Source organism: Somniosus microcephalus, chromosome 2 (assembly GCF_052327205.1).
Source record: "Somniosus microcephalus isolate GS21.2 chromosome 2, FLI_Smic_1.0, whole genome shotgun sequence".
NCBI classification, from domain to species: Eukaryota; Metazoa; Chordata; class Chondrichthyes; order Squaliformes; family Somniosidae; genus Somniosus; species Somniosus microcephalus.
Window position 1 is genome coordinate 259,860,264 of NC_140988.1, and position 18,515 is coordinate 259,878,778.

An 18,515-nucleotide genomic window follows, 5' to 3' on the forward strand; every position below is an offset into this window, starting at 1 on the left:
TTAGTCCAGAGACTTAAAGATTTGGGTATTACCTTTGATCTTGGATTAAGGTGTGTTACAAATTTCATGGGTCTGCAGTTGATATTCTCTGAAGTTCGGCATCACCAGTCACTCACATAAGCGGAGCACGCATCTCCTACAATCTGGAGAGCACCCCTCTATGATCTGGAGAACATCTTTATTGCCCAATATCTTGTTCATCATCAGACAGAATCATACAGCACAGCAGGAGGCCATTCGGCCCTTTTTGCCTGTGCCGGCTCTTTAGTAGAGCTATCCAATTAGTCCTACTCCCCTGCTCTTTCCCCATAACCCTGCAAATTTTTCCTTTTCAAATATTTATCCAATTCCCTTTTGATAATTATTATTGAATCTGCTTCCACCGCCCTTTCAGCCACTGCAATCCAGATTATAATGCGCTGTATTAAAAAAAAATTCTCATTTCGCTTCTGGTTCTTTTGCCAATCACCTTAAATCTGTGTCCTCTAGTTACTGACGTTCTTGCCAGTGGAAACAGTTTCTCCTTATTTACTCTATAAAAACCCCATAAAATTTTGAACACCTCTATTAAATCTCCTTTTAACCTTCTCTGCTCCGAAGAGAACAACCCCAGCTTCTTTAATCTCTCCAGATAACTGAAGTCCCTCATCCCTGGTACCATTCTAGTAAATCTCCTCTGCACCCGCTCCAAGGCCTCAAGATATTAGAACCTAACATGGAATTGTGAAGAGGGGAGTCAGGAGAAAGAGATACAGTGAAGATATCAAGTCATTAACTCTTCAAAGACACCAAAAGTATTTACGCAATGAACAAAAATAATGAAAGATCTGCATTTTCTGTTCCTGCTGCTGTTGTTGTTGGGCAGGGCGTTGTTGTTGTTAACTGCCCATGGACAAAGAAGTTGAGCTCAGAGGAGTTTGTCGCCTACCCAGTACAAATAAAAATTAGAGGGAACATTGCCTGCTGCGTCTCCACCAGCCAGCACCGCCTGCGCAGGCTGAGCTCAAACTGCCCGCGTAATTGACGTGAGTGCCAGACCAATAGGAAGATGGGCTGAAGGACCGAGTGGGTCCTTGAACCAATCGGAGTGAGGGGGGCGGGATGTTGTGAAGAATCTGGTTATTTTTGGCAGACCCCTTAAAACTTTCTCGTGGACCCCCAGTTGAGAACCTCTGCACTACATCATTCAACGTTTTGCACCTCCCTCCCAACCTCCAGTAACAAACTCCTTTGGGAGGCAAAAAAGAGGTAAAGTTCCTGCACAACTCCATAAAACAACCAAGCAAACTCAAGGAGACATGGCTGTCCATGGTGCATCACTGGACACTTCCTAACTCACACTTTCCAATATGACATTACATTATTGTCCCTCAGGAATTTATAATTTTCCTTAATAAAGGTCTGTACCATAATCTCATTGCTGTCTAAGAGAAAATACCCAATTGAGGAATTCCCATCAACACTTTGCCACATCAACAAAACAGGAGCTTTGTATTTTAAAACATACAGATGGGACGAGGCTATCCAGGAGGTTGAAGGTGTCGCCTGGGCTGGAAAGCAGCAGGGGAGTCATTCAGGAGGAAGCAAAAGAGCAACGGGAGCCTTGGCTGAGGGATTTATTCTAGAAAGATGCAGCAAATCTCAAATCACAACCTTGTCCAGTATTGGCATCTCTAAAATCTGCTGTACCACATACAAGAGAGAGCAACGTAACAGCATGCTCCTGGAAAAGGTTGGGTATGGTGTCCAAGGAGAGGGGCAATGGGGAAGGAGGAGAGTGGGTGTAGGGAAGGGGGAGAGAGAAAGCAGGGAACCGTGGAGGTAGGAAGTGGCAATGGGTGGGAAAGAGAGGCAGTGGGGAAAAGGGATAGATGGACCAGAGGGAGAGGGAAGGAAGGGGGAGAGAGAGAGGGGCTAAGGGGGGCAGGGAAAGAGAGAGGGAGAGGTGTGCCATGGGGGGGGGGGGGGGGGAAAGAGAGAGAGAGAGAGAGAGCGAGGAGAGAGAGAGAGAGAGAGAGAGAGAGAGAGAGAGTGTCAAAGGAGAAGTTGTTCACAATTCACAATTCAAATCGCTTTATTGGCATGATAAGTTACATCTTATGTTGCCAAAGCATCAAAATACATTTATGGTTTAGCACATAAACGCAGTTCTATTCATACAGTGTATAAACAGGTATATCCCTGAGTGTATAAATATACATTCGCATTGTTTATATATATTCTTTTCTTAGTTTACTGGTTGTCCCTCTGTTCATGGCAAGCTGTAACATAGTGTGCCGCCAGTGTTATACAGCTTCTCTCCTCTCCCAGTAGGAATGGGAGTTTTTGGTTGTCATTCAGATTTCTGAAATCAGGGCATATTTGTGAGAATTTTTGGTAGAAATTCTCCCTGATGCCCTGATATTTTCCACAAGCTGTGAGGAAGTGCATCTCTGTCTCCACCACTCCCTGACTGCAGTGAGAGCATATCCTGTCCTCTCTTGGCAGCCTGGTCTGCCTGTGTCTGCCTTTTTCGATCGCTAGGCTATGTTCGCTAAGTCTGTACCTTGTCAAGGTTCTTCTCAGTTTGTTATCCTTTACCATGGTCAGGTAATCAGCTATGTTGTATTGTCTGTTTAGGGCCAAGTAGCAATTGAGTTTGCTTTGGGTTTTTGTTGTTTCTGCCCAATATGTCAGATATTTTTCCTTTTGCTTAGCGACGATTGTGTTGGGTCGAATTCTTTGTGTTACCCTGTCACTGTCCTGGGGCTGGTTATTGTTAGTATTGTTAGTAGTTACTTCACTGAGTCCCAGGACTAGTTGACTGAGGGTATTCTTCTTTATGGTCAGCTCTTGGCATTTCAGGGCGTCGTAGTGATAGCATTGGGGATTGCTCATTTGTAGGTGATTCCAAAATTTGGTGGCTCTTGTGATACAAGTTCAGCCATGCAAAGGAGGGTGGTGGTGGAAGGGGGCTGGTTGGGCCTCTGTTCAAGGAAGAAGCGGAGCGCCCTCAGGCCATCCTGGTGGGGGATGGAGGTGTAGATGCCACATTCCATACTAGTGCTCTTACACTGTTGCAGTGAAGCTCAACATAAGCTCAAGGAACAGCACCTCATCTTTCAATTAGGCACTTTACAGCCTTCTGGACACAACATCGAGTCTATTTTTTTTCTTTCTCTCACACATGGCAGCAGTCAATCAATCTGCCATTTCTATTACCATTCATCGACCTGAAACGTTAACTCTGTTTCTCTCTCTACAGATGCTGCCTGACTTGCTGAGTATTTCCAGCATTTTCTGGTTTTATTTCTCATTCTTTTCACACTGGAACCTTTCTACACATAATAGCATAAAACATACTTCTGTCTTGGTAATGTTTTGATAAGATCACTAAAGCTTGAATTAACCAGCTCCGTTGAAAATATGGCTTTGAGATTTTCTTTAAAGGCAAGAAATGGAGAGGTGGAAAGCTGGTAAGAGAGTAGCAATTTTAAATTTAATATGCTGGAAGAGTAGGAGCTGGTGTAGGGCAATGATGGGACATGGTGCAGGACAGGATACAGGCAGCTGACTGTTGGGAGTTTATGCAAAATGGGAAGCCAGGAAAGAGGGCTCTAGAATAATCAAGTCTAGATGTGACAAAAGCATGGGTAAATATTTCAGCAGCAGTGGTGCTGAAGGGGCAGCGGAGTTGGAAATATGCAGTGTCGGACAAAATGAGGTCACACACAGTCTGATGAGTGGATGGAGGGAGAGGGATTCAGTGGCAGGGTGCCGAGTTTATGGCGGGGGAATTTGGTGCTTACATCAATGTGTGCACACCACTATTCTTTCTATAACGTTGTCACAATATCACTATTCCACATGTCACTACAAGGACAACAACTTCTTGTATTTATATAGCACCTTTAACGTAGTAAAACATCACAAGGCGCTTCACAGGAGTATTAAAAGACAAAAAGACTTGACACCAAGCCACGTAAGGAGAAATTAGGGCAGGTGATCAAAAGCTTGGTCAAAGAGGTAGGTTTTAAGGAGCATCTTAAAGGAGGAAAGAGAGGCAGAGAGGTTTAGGCAGGGAATTCCAGAGCTTAGGACCTAGGCAACAGGAGGCACGGCCACCAACTGTTGAGCGATTATAATCAGGGATGCTCAAGAGGGCAGTATTAGTGGAGCGCAGATATCTCGGCAGGTTGTGGGCTGAAGGAGATTACAGAGATATGGAGGGATTTGAAAACAAGGATGAGAATTTTGAAATTGTTGCTTAACTGGGAATCAATGTAAGTCAGCGAGCACAGGGGTGATAGGTGAATGGAACTTGCTCATTTCAGGGTCAAATATATGACACCAAGGTTGCAAACAGCCTCAGACAGATGTTAGGGAGAGGGATGGAGTCAGTGGCAAGGGGACGGAGTTTGTGGTGAGGACCAAAAACAATGGCTTTGGTCTTCCCAATATTTAATTGGAGAAAATTTCTGCTCATCCAGAACTGGATGTCGGACAAGCAGTCTGATAATTTAGAGACCGTGGAGGGGTCGAGAGAGGTGGTAATGAGGTAGAGCTGGGATTTCAGTGTACATGTGAAAACTGATGCCGTGTTTTTGGATGTCGCCAAGGGGCAACATGTAGATGAGAAATAGGAGGGGGCCAAGGTTAGATCCTTGGGGGACATCAGAGGTAACGATGCCGGAGCGGGCAGAGAAGCCATTGCAGGTGATTCTCTGGTTATAATTATGTAGTGTATGTACCTTTAAGGGGAGAACTACTTTTTACAGCTCCTGTATACTGCAGTACCGGCAGTGACCACACCTGTATATAAACCCTGAGTAGGGATCTGTACGTTTAGTTTTAGAGTAACCCTCATCCAGTAAATACCTGTTGATTGTTCCTGCAGTCTCGTGTCTAGTTATTGAAGGACACACATCAAAAATACACGGATGTAACAGTGGCGACGAGGCAGATTCGAACCTACCTGCAACTCTGCATTACCTCCCAGAGATTCGCTCCTGGAGAACAGTGGAAGAAAGTTGAGGCCAGAAGCACGGGCGTCGACCACGAGCAACCGTCTAGTCATCCAGCAGAGATTTGAGCATCGCAGGGGAGGCTGTTGAGAGCTGGGCTTGGTTCTCCAGTCACGGTGGTCCAGCGAAACGGGCTGGCAACAGGTACGGCGCAGACCCTTCCCGGACAGCGGCGGCGAGAGCCGACCTACGGCACAGAAAAGGCCGAGCAGCGTCGACGGGAGAAGAGAGTGGGTAGAGCGCACAGGGCGCAGCCGGTGTTCAGGACCGAACGGCATCGACGGGAGAAGAGAGGCGCAAAGGAAAACGTGCAGAGCGCAACCGGTGTTCAAGGGACGAGCAGCATCAGCGGAGAAGAAAGGGAAACGCGCAGAGCGCAGCCAGTGTTCAAGGGCCGAGCAGCTGCAGCGGAGAAGAAGGGAGAGCGCGGGAAACGTCATTTTGAGCCGCAGCGGAGAAGAAGGGAGAGCGCAGGAAAATGCCATTTTGAGCCGCAGCGGAGAAGGAGAGCGCGGGAAAACGCCATTTTGAGCTGCAAGGGGGGAAAGCACGGTAAAACGCCATTTTGAGCCAGTCTAACCACACCCAGGGATGCCGAAGAGTGGCAGTATCACAGCGTTCGACAATGAAGTCGAAGATTGGACGACATATGTCGAACGCATAGAAGTGTACTGCAAGGCGAATGAAGTGCCAGATGAGAGGAAAGCGCTGGTATTGTTGAATTCCATGGGTGCAAAAACGTATGGCTTACTGCGAAACCTAGTAACCCCAGAGAAGCCAGTGGACAAGGATTTTGGAAACATAGCGTCAATCCTACAGAACCACTTAAACCCCACACCGCTGCTGATAGCAGAAAGATTTAAGTTTCACAAAAGGAACCAGCATAAAGATGAAAGTAATGCTGAGTATTTAACGGAACTGCGCAAGCTATCGAAACACTGCCAGTTTGGAACGGGACTAGCAGATACTTTGAAGCCCACACACAAACTTGTCCCTTAAAGTGAAGGAACCCAGAAATGGCTTCTATCAGAAAAGGATCTTACGCTGGACAAGGCTTTCAGCATGGCAGTATCACACGAAGCAGCCGCACGGGGCGCTGCAGAGATACAACGGAGACCGCAAGAATATGGCACAAATGAAATGTCATACGGAACAGTGAAGTGCTATTGCTGCAGCAGAACAACACACGACCATAATGATTGCTGGTTTAAGGACAAAGTGTGCAGACAGTGTGGAAAAGTAGGACACATAGCAAGAGTCTGCAGGCCGGGAAAGAAAACCAGCAGCAAGAAATCGCCACAGGAGAAGTACAAGGTGGTACATAAGGCGACGGAGAGTAGTTCAGACGAACAGAAAAGTGATACAGACTCCGGAAGCAAGGAGCTGGGTTGTCTGAAACTACATAAGGTGATCCAAACGGAGGATCATCAAACTATCTGGGTCACGCTCAAGATAGCTGGAGTCCAAGTGAAAATGGAATTGGACACAGGATCAGCCCTAACAGTCATAAACCGAAGGGACTACAAGCGACTATTCTCACATATACCCTTGAGAGATATAGAGATTGTCTTGAAGACGTACATGGGGCAAAAAGTCTACCCCAAAGGAAAAATAAGGGTGAACGTTGTATATAACGGTAAGGAAACACCAAAAATGGACCTATATGTATTGCCAGATGGAGGACCACCACTAGAGTCATAGAGTCATAGAGTTTTACAGCACAGAAAGAGGCCCTTCGGCCCATCGTGTCTGCGCCGCCCATCCATCCCTGTCCAGTCTAATCCCATTTTCCAGCATTTGGTCCATAGCCTTGTATGCAATGGCATTTCAAGTGCTCATCCAAATGCTTCTTGAATGTTGTGAGGGTTCCTGCCTCCACCACCCTTTCAGGCATTGAGTTCCACATTCCAACCACCCTCTGGGTGAAAAAGTTCCTCCTCAAATCCCCTCTAAATCTCCTGCCCCTTACCCTGAATCTATGCCCCCTTGTTATTGACCCCCCCACTAAGGGGAAAAGTTCCTCTTTATCTACCCTATCTATGCCCCTCATTATTTTGTACACCTCAATCAGGTCCCCCCTCAGCCTTCTCTGCTCCAAGGAAAACAACTCCAGCCTGTCCAGCCTCTCTTCATAGCTGAGGCGCTCCATCCCAGGTAACATCCTGGTGAATCTTCTCTGCACCCTCTCCAAAGCAATCACATCCTTCCTATAGTGAGGCGACCAGAACTGCACACAGTACTCCAGCTGTGGCCTCACCAGCGTTTTGTACAGCTCCATCATCACCTCCCTGCTCTTATATTCTATGCCTCGGCTAATGAAGGCAAGTATCCCATATGCCTTTTTAACCACCTTATCTACCTGCTCCGCTGCCTTCAGGGATCTATGTACATGTACACCAAGGTCCCTCTGACCCTCTGTACTTCCTAGGGTCCTACCACTCATTGTGTATGCCCTTGCCTTATTTGTCCGTCCAAAATGCATCACCTCGCACTTTTCAGGGTTAAATTCCATTTGCCACTTTTCCGCCCATCTGACCAACCCGTTTATATCGTCCTGTAGCTGGAGGCTTTCCTCCTCGCAATTTACCACCCCACCAATTTTCGTGTCATCTGCGAACTTACTGATCATACCTTTTACATTCTCATCCAAATCATTTATGTAGATCACAAACAATAAGGGACCCAGCACCGATCCCTGAGGTACCCCACTGGACACAGGCTTCCAGTCACAAAAGCAACCTTCGACCATCACCCTCTGCCTCCTGCCACTCAGCCAGTTTAGGATCCAACGCGCCAAGGCACCCTGGATCCCATGGGCTCTTACCTTCTTGACCAGTCTCCTATGCGGGACTTTGTCAAAAGCTTTACTGAAGTCCATGTAAACCACATCCACAGCATTTCCCTCATCCACCCCACTAGTCACCCCCTCGAAAAATTCGATCAGATTTGTTAGACATGATTTACCCTTGACAAAGCCATGCTGACTATCCCCGATTAATCCTTGCCTCTCCAAGTGGAGATTAATTTTGTCCCTCAGAATTTTTTCCAATAATTTCCCCACCACAGATGTTAGACTCACTGGCCTGTAATTCCCTGGTTTATCCCTGCTACCCTTCTTGAATAATGGTACTACGTTAGCTGTTCTCCAGTCCTCTGGTACATCCCCTGTGGCCAGAGAGGTTCTGAAAATTAGTGTCAGAGCCCCTGCAATCTCCTCCCTTGCCTCCCACACCAGCCTGGGATACATCTCGTCCGGGCCTGGGGATTTATCCACTTTTTGGCCCGCTAAAACCGCTAGCACCTCCTCCCTCTCGATGCTAATATGTTCGAGTATGTCACAGTCCCCTTGCCCGATTTCTATGTCTGCATCGTCTTTCTCCATAGTGAACACAGATGTAAAAAAATTCATTTAAAACCCCGCCTACATCCTCTGGCTCTACACACAGATTGCCACTTTGGTCCCTAATGGGCCCTACCCTTTCCCTGGTTATCCTCTTGCCCTTAATATACTTATAAAACATCTTAGGATTTTCCTTTATTTTACTCGCCAGTGTTATTTCATGGCCCCTCCTCGCCCTCCTAATTTCTTTTTTAAGTATGCCCCTGCTCTTTTTATACTCCTCTAGGGCTTCTTCTGTCTTTAGTCTTTTGTAACTGCCAAAAGCCCCCCTTTTATTTCTAATGCATTTTTGTATATCCCTTGTCATCCAAGGTTCCCTTTGCTTGTTGGTCCCACCCTTGACCTTTACAGGAACATGTTGGCGTTGTACTCTCTCTATTTCCCTTCTACGACTTGAATGGATCCGGAAGATACAGCTAGATTGGCATTCCATACAAGCACTGACTGTAGATGCCAAAAAGGATGACGACGCCACACCTGGACGACTGTCAAAAATGCTAACTGACGCACAAGAAGTGTTCCAGGAGGGACTTGGAACACTAAGAGGCATAACAGCGACAATCAAAATAGAGGAAAATGCAAGCCCAAAGTTTTTTAAGGCCAGACCGGTGCCTTATGCGATCCGCCCAGCCGTCAAAGCAGAACTGGAAGGTTTGGAACGTTCAGGAGTACTGTCCAAAGTGGACTGGAGTGAGTGGGTCACACCCATCGTTCCTGTAATGAAGAGGTCGTTGAGTAATACGCCTGGGGAACCAAAGAAAGTTCGCATCTGTGGGGACTTTAAGGTGACAGTGAACCCAGTCCTTCACACGGTACAATATCCGCTTCCGCGGATTGAAGATATTTCCGCCTCGCTATCTGGAGGAAAACGCTTCACGAAGATTGATCTGGCCCAGACGTACCTGCAAATGGAGGTAGAAGAAGCCTTGAAACAGTACCTCACGATCAACACTCATAAAGGTCTCTACCAATACAACTAGCTGGTGTTCGGGGTAGAATCAGCTCCGGCTATTTGGCAAAGGGCAATGGATCAAGTCCTGCAAGGGATTCCAGGGACCCAGTGTTATTTGGACGACATCCTGGTCACGGGCGAAAATGACAGTGCTCACCTTGCCAACCTGGAGCAGGTGCTCACTAGATTGAAGGAATATGGGCTCCGAGCTAATCGCCACAAATGCGAGTTTTTCCAGAAGCAGATCGCGTGTTGTGGCAACGTTATTGATGAAGAGGGGTTACATAAGTCCCCTGAAAAAATTGAGGCAGTAGTCAAGGCTCCAGCACCGGAAAATGTGTCACAACTGAGGTCGTTCCTCGGGCTGGTGAACTACTACCATAAGTTCTTGCCGAATTTGTCTACAGTACTACACCCACTGAACACCCTACTGCAAATGGGGGTACCATGGAAGTGGAATGACGAACGTAAACGAGCTTTCCAGAAGTGCAAAGAATTGATCACATCAAAAGAGGTGTTGGTTCATTTCAACCCAACACTACCAATTCGGTTGGCGTGTGATGCATCACCCTATGGCATTAGAGCGGTGCTGTCGCACAAGTTCCCGGACGGCTCGGAGAGGCCGGTAGCCTTTGCGTCTCGGTCACTAACCTCAGCTGAGCGTAACTACGCCCAGATTGACAGGGAGGCCCTCAGCCTAGTGTGGGGAGTGAAAAAGTTCAACCACTATCTGCACGGGCAGAAGTTCACCTTGCTGACTGACCACCAACCACTTGTCTCCATCTTTAATCCAAAGAAGGGCGTGCCGGTGATGACTGCGCAACGGCTACAAAGATGGTCGCTTTTTCTAGGGGCGAACCAATATGAAATCGAGTATAAGGGCACGAAACAACATGGAAACGCTGATGGGCTATCACGCCTGCCACTGCCTACTGCGGAGGAAGCACCAGCAGTGGACCCTGTCGAAATATTTCATTCGACTATAATTGAACGCTTGCCAGTAACTAACGCTGATATAGAGAAGGAGACCCGAAATGACCTGACACTGTCTCGGGTATATGACTTGACGGTGAAGGGATGGGCAACACATGGCAACTCACTGTTGCCAGCATTCTCATCCAGAAGAGAACAGCTGTCAGTATGCCAGGGGACCTTGATGTGTGGATCCAGAGTGGTAATTCCACCCAAGTTAAGGGAGAGAGTGCTCAATGAGCTTCACGAAGGTCATCTGGGAGGGGTGAAAATGAAAAGCCTTGCTAGGGCTTATGTGTGGTGGCCGGGGATCGATCAGCAAATCGAGGACCTGACAAAGAGCTGCTCAGGATGCCAGAAGGTCCAAAATGCACCACCACATGCCCCTCTACACCCATGGGAGTGGTCCTCATCTCCATGGCAACGGGTGCATATTGATTTTGCTGGTCCATTCATGGACTCAATGTTTCTAATAGCCGTGGATGCGCACTCAAAATGGCCTGAGGTGATCAAAATGTCGTCCACCACCATGGAGAAAACTATTGCAGTCCTACGGACCATATTTGCCAGGAACGGCTTGCCAGTGTAGATTTGCTCTGATAACGGACCACAGTTTGTGTCCGAAGAGTTTCAAAGATTCATGAAAAAGAATGGGGTAAGGCATTACACATCCGCCCCGTATCATCCAGCCACAAATGGATTGGCCGAGAGGTTCGTACAAACTTTTAAGAAAGCAGTAAGGGCCATGTGCGATGACGACATTCCACTACAGCATAAGGTGGACAATTTCCTGTTAGCCTACAGAAATGCGACACATGCAGTCACCAACCAGACCCCGGCCATGATGTTCTTTAACCGAAGGTTGAGATCTCGTCTGGATTTGCTCAGACCAAATGTACGAAGAGATGTTGAGAATAAGCAATTCCAGCACATCAATGAGAAGCCGACAAGGAGCTTCAATGTAGGGCAACCAGTCTTGGCCCGCGACTACCAAACAGAGAAATGGCAACCAGGAACGATATGCACACGGCAGGGGCCACTAATGTACACAGTGGATGTTGGGGAGAACATTGTGAGACGCCATGTCGACCAGATCCTAGAGTCACAGGAAAGAGTCAACCCCATGTCTCGCGCACCTGGTGATGAACCCGACATACAGGTAGCATCTACCCCAGAAACAGTAGCATCGGAAGCTGATGAACCAACTGATGACAGGGGGCCTCCGCACCAAGAACAAGACACTCAGGAAAGGCGCTATCCAGAAAGGATCAGGAAGCCGCCCCAAAGACTGAATTTATAAATGGACTATTTTCAGTTAATGTGCATGTTAAAAGTGTTCATTGTTAAATGAATGTTATGGTACTGTCAATCTAAAAGGGGAGGAATTGTAGTGTATGTACCTTTAAGGGGAGAACTACTTTTTACAGCTCCTGTATACTGTGGTACCGGCAGTGACCACACCTGTATATAAACCCGGAGTAGGGATCTGTACGTTTAGTTTTAGAGTAACCCTCAGCCAGTAAATACCTGTTGATTGTTCCTGCAGTCTCGTGTCTAGTTATTGAAGGACACACAACATCAAAAATACACGGATCTAACAAATTCGATAGCTAAGAATGGAACCAGGCGAGTGCAGTCCCACCCAGCTAGACGACGGTGGAGAGGCGTTGGAGAAGGATGGAGTGGTCAACCATGTCAAAGGCTGCAGACAAATCAAGAAGGACGAGGAGGGATAGTTTACCTTTGTCACAGTCACAAAGGATGTTATTTGTGACTTTGATGAGAGCCGTTTCGGTACTGTGGCAAGGGCAGAAACCTGATTGGAAGGATTCAAACATGGAATTGCGGGATAGATGGGCATGGATTTGGGAGGCGACAACACGTTCAAGGACTTTGGAGAGGAAAGGGATTTTGGAGATGGGGCGGTAGTTTGCAAGGACGGAGTTTGCACACTAGCCAAAATCTTTACAATCAGTTTGCACTTGCATGGAACAGTGGGCCTCCAGAGGGTGGTTCACTGGAAGACTGGCTGCACATTACAATGGCTAATATGGGAATGCAGCTCACTTTCCTAAGACCCAGGTGGCAATATAAAAGCAGCTTTAAACATTTGATACCACAACAGCTAAGTGATTTTACCACTTCAGTTCCAGTATGACAGGAATAAGAGGCTGTAACACAGAAAAAAGGTGGTTGATTCTCATGCTAAACATGGCTTTTGGTTGCTACTGTCTCCTTATTGATGGTAAAATGATTTCACAAAATAAACAAGACTAATTTACCAGCAGGAGAGCAAAAAATGTGTGAACAGAGAGCTGCTTTCAGAAGCAACACTACATTTTCAGCACATTGTTAGGGGAGCAATGGAAAATTGGTCAGTGAGCAATCTCAAGCATGGAGCCTAATGTGGCAAATAAGACAGATACCAGTGATATTTGTGGTGATGTCCATAGGCTGGACCATCCATTGTCCAAACTGATTTTGGACAATGTCCAAATGCCAGAGTGGAAAGGAGTAAAGGGAGAGAAGAAAGTGAAACAAAGATAATCAAAGAGTCATTAACCAAATGCAAAGACAGAATGTGAAACTAAAGAGCATTGTGTTAACATGTTAATGTTCTACTGGAAATACTGGAATCAAATTTCTGAAAAGTAGGCTCTCTTAATTTGCTGAAACAGTAGTCACTTACCTTATGTGAGTAACGTGTAACTCAGCCAGTAACTGGTTTTTAAACCATTGGTCAAAGTCCACATTGTCAAAAAGTTCATAGGCTGCCAATCCAACTGCATTGTACACTACCAAGAGCAAAATGCAAACTGTCAACAATACAAACTATTTTCATAATACAGATAAAAATTAATTAGTGTTAAATAACTAATAACATCAAAATGTATATTCAATATTTCTTAGTTGTATAGGAACTTCTGTTATAAAATGTTATGATATATGCCTCTGGTACTCAACGATCTGTTGTTCCACCATCATAAAACAATAATATCATATCATGAGAACCAATAACATTGCTGATGTAAATAACATCCTTTATTGAACTGGACAATATATTGGAAAATATAACATACCAGCATCTTTGATCACTAGTCCAACAGTATTCTCCACATTGGTTGGTCCTAAAAAAATTACCAAGAACATTATTTCTGATTGTTTCATTTTTACTTTAAGTATAAATGCAAATATAGAAATGAAAGAAAATGAAAAGATAGAAAATGTAGAAGTTACTCTGCAATGAGGATAACTTGATACGTTTGTTATCCTGTAACAGAATATGGCACTTATTTACAATTTATGATGAGTACATACAGATGCAATATAGTGCAACACGCAGCAGGCAGACCAAAGTTATACTGCCGATGACACTTTGCTGCTGGTTGCATTGGAACCAGTGACAAAGACATTTTTGCAAGCACATGCCTGATGCAGGTGCAGGGCTCTGTTGCATGGGCACTAATTAAAACCGAGAGCATGGGCAACAGACTCACTTCACTCCAACAGAATAGATTCCACACCAATTTATGTAATATTCCCAAACCATCCAATGAAGCACAAACATGGACGTAGCTTTGCACAAAACTGGAGTTATACTAGATCAAGTGCGGAAGGGTGGTAAAAATGACAAGTAGAAGTGGTCTGACACCACCCTGCATCGGAGAGCTCAGGAGTCAGGGTTAGTGAACCAGCTACCAAATTATACTGTTGCCGTCTCACTGATGCTTATCTGATCTATGCTTCAAGATGAATATAGTACTACTTCAGTGACCTATGAGGGAATGCATGCTTCATACATATGTAGTATCTAAACTATATTAATGCATTTTGGAGGTATGAACACACCAGAATGATGCATTTTAAACTAAACTAACTGAAGGAATCTTCATGTTGTCTTTAAAATTTAACAATTCATTTCTTTCAGCACACAGGTTGCTCAAATTATTTTCCTGTACAGGTCTAGTGTGATGAGCAGGTTTTTCTTCCCAGGATTATCCAAGGTAGCTCACACTTAATGGTGACTGACTGTTATATTTTGCAGTAGTGCTAATTGGATGCAACTGTAAGTAATGATGAGAAGTTTCTGTGGCGTGAGATTAATACAAATTAGTTGAAATGCTAATCAGTATGTTAATTCAAATTAGAGTTACATGGATTCATTATACATTTTTCTTTTGTTTATAATGGCAGAAAATATAAACTTAACTATTTGTGGGGTATCAACACTAGGCAGGCTTTAGGTATTATGAACATCACATACTTATCAAAATTTTTCAACCTTAAAAGTAGAAATATGTAAATACCAGTAAAACGTCACACCATATGTTGAGGTACAGTTAATGAATTTGAAATTGGCCTGTCGATTCACAATATCATAAGCATTGCAATGTTAATCATTTTTAGGTCACTCACTTGCCATCTTTGATCAAAATCACTTTCCAATCACCTCCCAAGTCCCAACCAATGCATCTAAATTCAGATTTTAAATATGTCTCTCATGAATAAAGCCTATATAATTTACTCTGAACTGCAACTCATACATTATTCTGTTCATTGCACTCTTGAGTAAAGTCCTGAATGCACCAGCTAATTTTCAAACACAACCTACATTTAACATACTTAATTTTATTGGGAGTCACTGGAGCTAAAATGAGAAAGGCGCGGCTGCCAAATCTGACTATATTATTTAACCATGCAAATCTTTGATCATTCCTGCTTCCCTTTGCATCGCACCTGTACTGCTTCTGTCAGCTGAATAAAGACTGTGTAAAATCATTAATGAGTCCACAATAATTAGTGAACAACAAATATTTAAATTCAATTAATGAATTACCTATGTTGCAGAGGATATAAAAGTATTTCAAGTTATGTATATGAGCAACCTATTTGCAAAGTAAATATTTTTGAAGTCACATGTCAAATATATGTCAGCCTGGCTCAGTCGGTAGCACTCTCACCTCTAAGTCCCAGATTATGGCTTCAAGCCGCACTGTGGACTTAACCATACAATCTCGGCCAGCAATTCAGCGAGAGTGGTCCAGTATCAGAGGTGCCATTTTTCGGACAAGACATAAAACGAAAGCCTTGCGGGGAGGTTAACTACTACTGTGGCGGAAGGTTGAAACTAATTTGGCAAGGAGATGGGTAACAGGATGAAATATTTGAGAAGAGAAAGAAGGTGCACAGAATAGCACTGGAGTAAAATATAGTTCAGAAATAGGAGGGATCAGACTGTAAATGCGAGGCACTATAAGATGGGTTTGGAGTGCATGTGCGTAAATGTCCAACGCATGGTAAATAGGTTTGGTGAGCTGCAGGTACAAGTCGTCACATAGAACTATGATATAGTGGCAATAGCAGAGACCTGGCTCAAAGAGGGGGAGGACTGGGAACTTAATATTCCTAGCTACAAGATATTCAGGAAATGTAGGGAAGGAAAAAAATGGAGGGGAGGGTGTAAACAATGTTCCCTCTAAGCAGCGTTTGTTTTGGGCGGCCTGTTTCTTTTAATGTGTGGTCGCTTTAAATTTCTGCGCATGTGCAATATTTACAGTGAAAAGGCAGATGACCAGCCTGTGCGGGACCTTTCCCATTACTGCACATGTATTTGAATCATAGAAATTTGCGGCACAGAAGGGGGCCATTCGGCCCATCATGTCTGTGCCAGCCAAAAAGAGCTATCGAGCCTAATCCCACTTTCCAGCACTTGGTCCGTAGCCTTCTAGGTTACAGCACTTCAAGTGCATATCCAAGTACTTTTTAAATGAGATGAGGGTTTCTGCCTCTACCACCCTTTCAGGCAATAAGTTCCAGGCCCCCACTACCCTCTGGGTGAAAAAAAATTCTCAACTACCCTCTAATCCTTCTACCAATTACTTTAAATCTATGCCCCCAGTTATTCATCTCACTGCTAAGGGAAATAGGTCCTTCCTATCCACTCTATCTAGGCCCCTCATAATTTTATATACCTCAACTAAGTCCCCCCTCAGCCTCCTCTGTTCCAAAGAAAACAACCCCAGCCTATCCAATCTTTCTTCATAGCTAAAATTCTCCAGTCCTGGCAACATCTTTGTATATCTCCAATGTACCCTCTCTAGTGCAACCACATCTTTCCTGTAATGTGGTGACCAAAACTGTACGCAGTACTCTAGCTGTGGCCTAATTAGTGTTTTATACAGTTCAAGCATAACTACCCTGCTCTTAATATTCTATGTCTCGGCTAATAAAGGAAAGTATCCAGTATGCTTTCTTAACCACCATATCTACCTGTCCTGCTACCTTCAGGGATCTGTGGACATGCACTCCAATGTCCCTCTGTTCTTCGACACTTCAGTGTCCTACCATTTATTGTGTATTCCCTTGCCTTGTTCAGCTTCCCCAAATGCATTACTTCACACTTCTCCGGATTGAATTCCATTTGACACTTTTCTGCCCACCTGACCAGTCCATTGATAGCTTCCTGCAGTCTGCAGCTTTCCTCCTCAACATCAACTACACGGACAATTTTTATATCATCTGCAAACTTCTTAATCACGCCCCCTACATTGAAGTCTAAGGGGGCAATTTTCTGAGGTCGGAGGAGGCGGGAAAATCAAATTCAGAGAGGTCAGGTTTGAAACCTGCCTCCGTGGGATTTTGCCGGTGCCGGTTTTGGAGGTCGGGAAACGCTCCCGCCTCCAGCTGGCCATTGTTATTTAACCTCCTTAAATGCTCATTAAGGGCCGCTCTAAGCCTATTTTGAGAGGCCCTCATGATTTTTCCAGCATTTCGGCGTGCTCCATGCACCTCCTGAACCATGCCAGGTAAACCTGGCGGGTTGACTCGTGGGTGGCCTCCTCACTGCTGCAGGTCTAACAAGACATCGTTTATTGCAGCAACGATTACTTGCAGGTGCCAGACCTTGGCTTTAAAAGGTCTCTGAGCACTTTTAGAAGGCCTTCCGAAGTCAGAGGTGCTGCAACTTGACTCAATCAACTGTGGGCCCTCCATGGAAGACCCTCTCCCCGCTTGCAATGAGCGCTTCCCCAAAGGAGGCATCTACAAACAGAATGGGAACCATTCATCTTCTTTCTGCATCAACCTCAGATGAGGAGGAGGAGGATCTGGAGGAGGAGGAGGAGGTCAAAGCACCAGTGTATCGACCAGCAGCAGCGGCAGCACACGAGCACATGGCTGCCCGGGATGCAAGGGATGAACTTATCATGGCCAGATTTGCATAGGTTGCCCAAGTTGGCACATGTCCTTGGCTCCATCCTGGGACATCATTGACAATGGACATGACTCTCTGGCCTCCTTTCACTCAGGCCACCAACCTGACAACGCAAGTGTGCCGGTGCCCGCAATGTGGAGCTGCCTAAAGTGAAAGAACAGATGGCATAACGCCAACATTTTGGCTTCAAATCATCTTATTACTTTCCAACAGGGATGGCATTTCATCAATACACAGAAACAGTCTCCCTATCTGCACACAGATCTGGAGGTTATATCCCTTGCCAGCTGTACCCACACAGCCTTGGTTTCTTTGGCAGGCCCCTTCCTCCGAGATGAGTGGAAGAGCACCTCCATGCTAGCTGTCACCCCCACAAATAACATTTGCAGCGCCTCATCCAAGAGCCTCGGGTCGGCCCTTGCCTTAGAATTGGACATAGTGGTTTCTTGAAAGATGTTGGACGAGGTTGCAGGAGACGCAGAAATGCTGTGGAATGAGCAAAGGGAGCAAAAAGTCATAAAATCAGACTGGAAAAGTGCTGTCAACAGAGGCGAGTTTCAGTCCCAAAACACTAATTGACCAAGGGCATCCCGCACCTCTGAAATCAAGTGACCAATCATGGGAAAATCGCACATTTTTGAAACCTATCAGTGGAGGTGAGCTTCAAACTCACCCAAACTGAAACCCACCTCCATCTTGCCTCCAGTGGGAAAATCGCCCCCTGAATCACTGATATATACCAGAAAAAGCAAGGAAGCTAGTACTGAACCCTGTAGAACCCCACTGGAAAAAGCCTTCCAGTCACAAAAACACCCGTCGACCATCACCCTTTGCTTCCTGCCACTGAGCCAATTTTGAATCCAACTTGCCACTTTCCCTTAGATCCCATGGGCTCTTACTTTTCTGAATAGTCTGCCATGTAGGACCTTGTCAAAAGCCTTGCTAAAATCCATGTAGACTACTTAAACGCATTAC

At 45.4% G+C, this 18,515-nt stretch overlaps 1 protein-coding gene across 1 annotated transcript in view; it reads right to left on the reverse strand.

Annotated features, from left to right (window-relative positions):
• ipo11 (importin 11) overlaps positions 1 to 18,515 on the reverse strand; it is an 880,228-nt gene that overhangs the window by 563,479 nt on the left and 298,234 nt on the right. Inside the window, exons 13-14 of the mRNA XM_085965921.1 lie at positions 13,408 to 13,455; positions 13,017 to 13,122 (exon numbers count right to left, since the gene is read on the reverse strand). Coding sequence (XP_085822047.1) covers positions 13,017 to 13,122; positions 13,408 to 13,455 — 154 coding nt within the window. The remainder of the gene's footprint in view (positions 1 to 13,016; positions 13,123 to 13,407; positions 13,456 to 18,515) is intronic.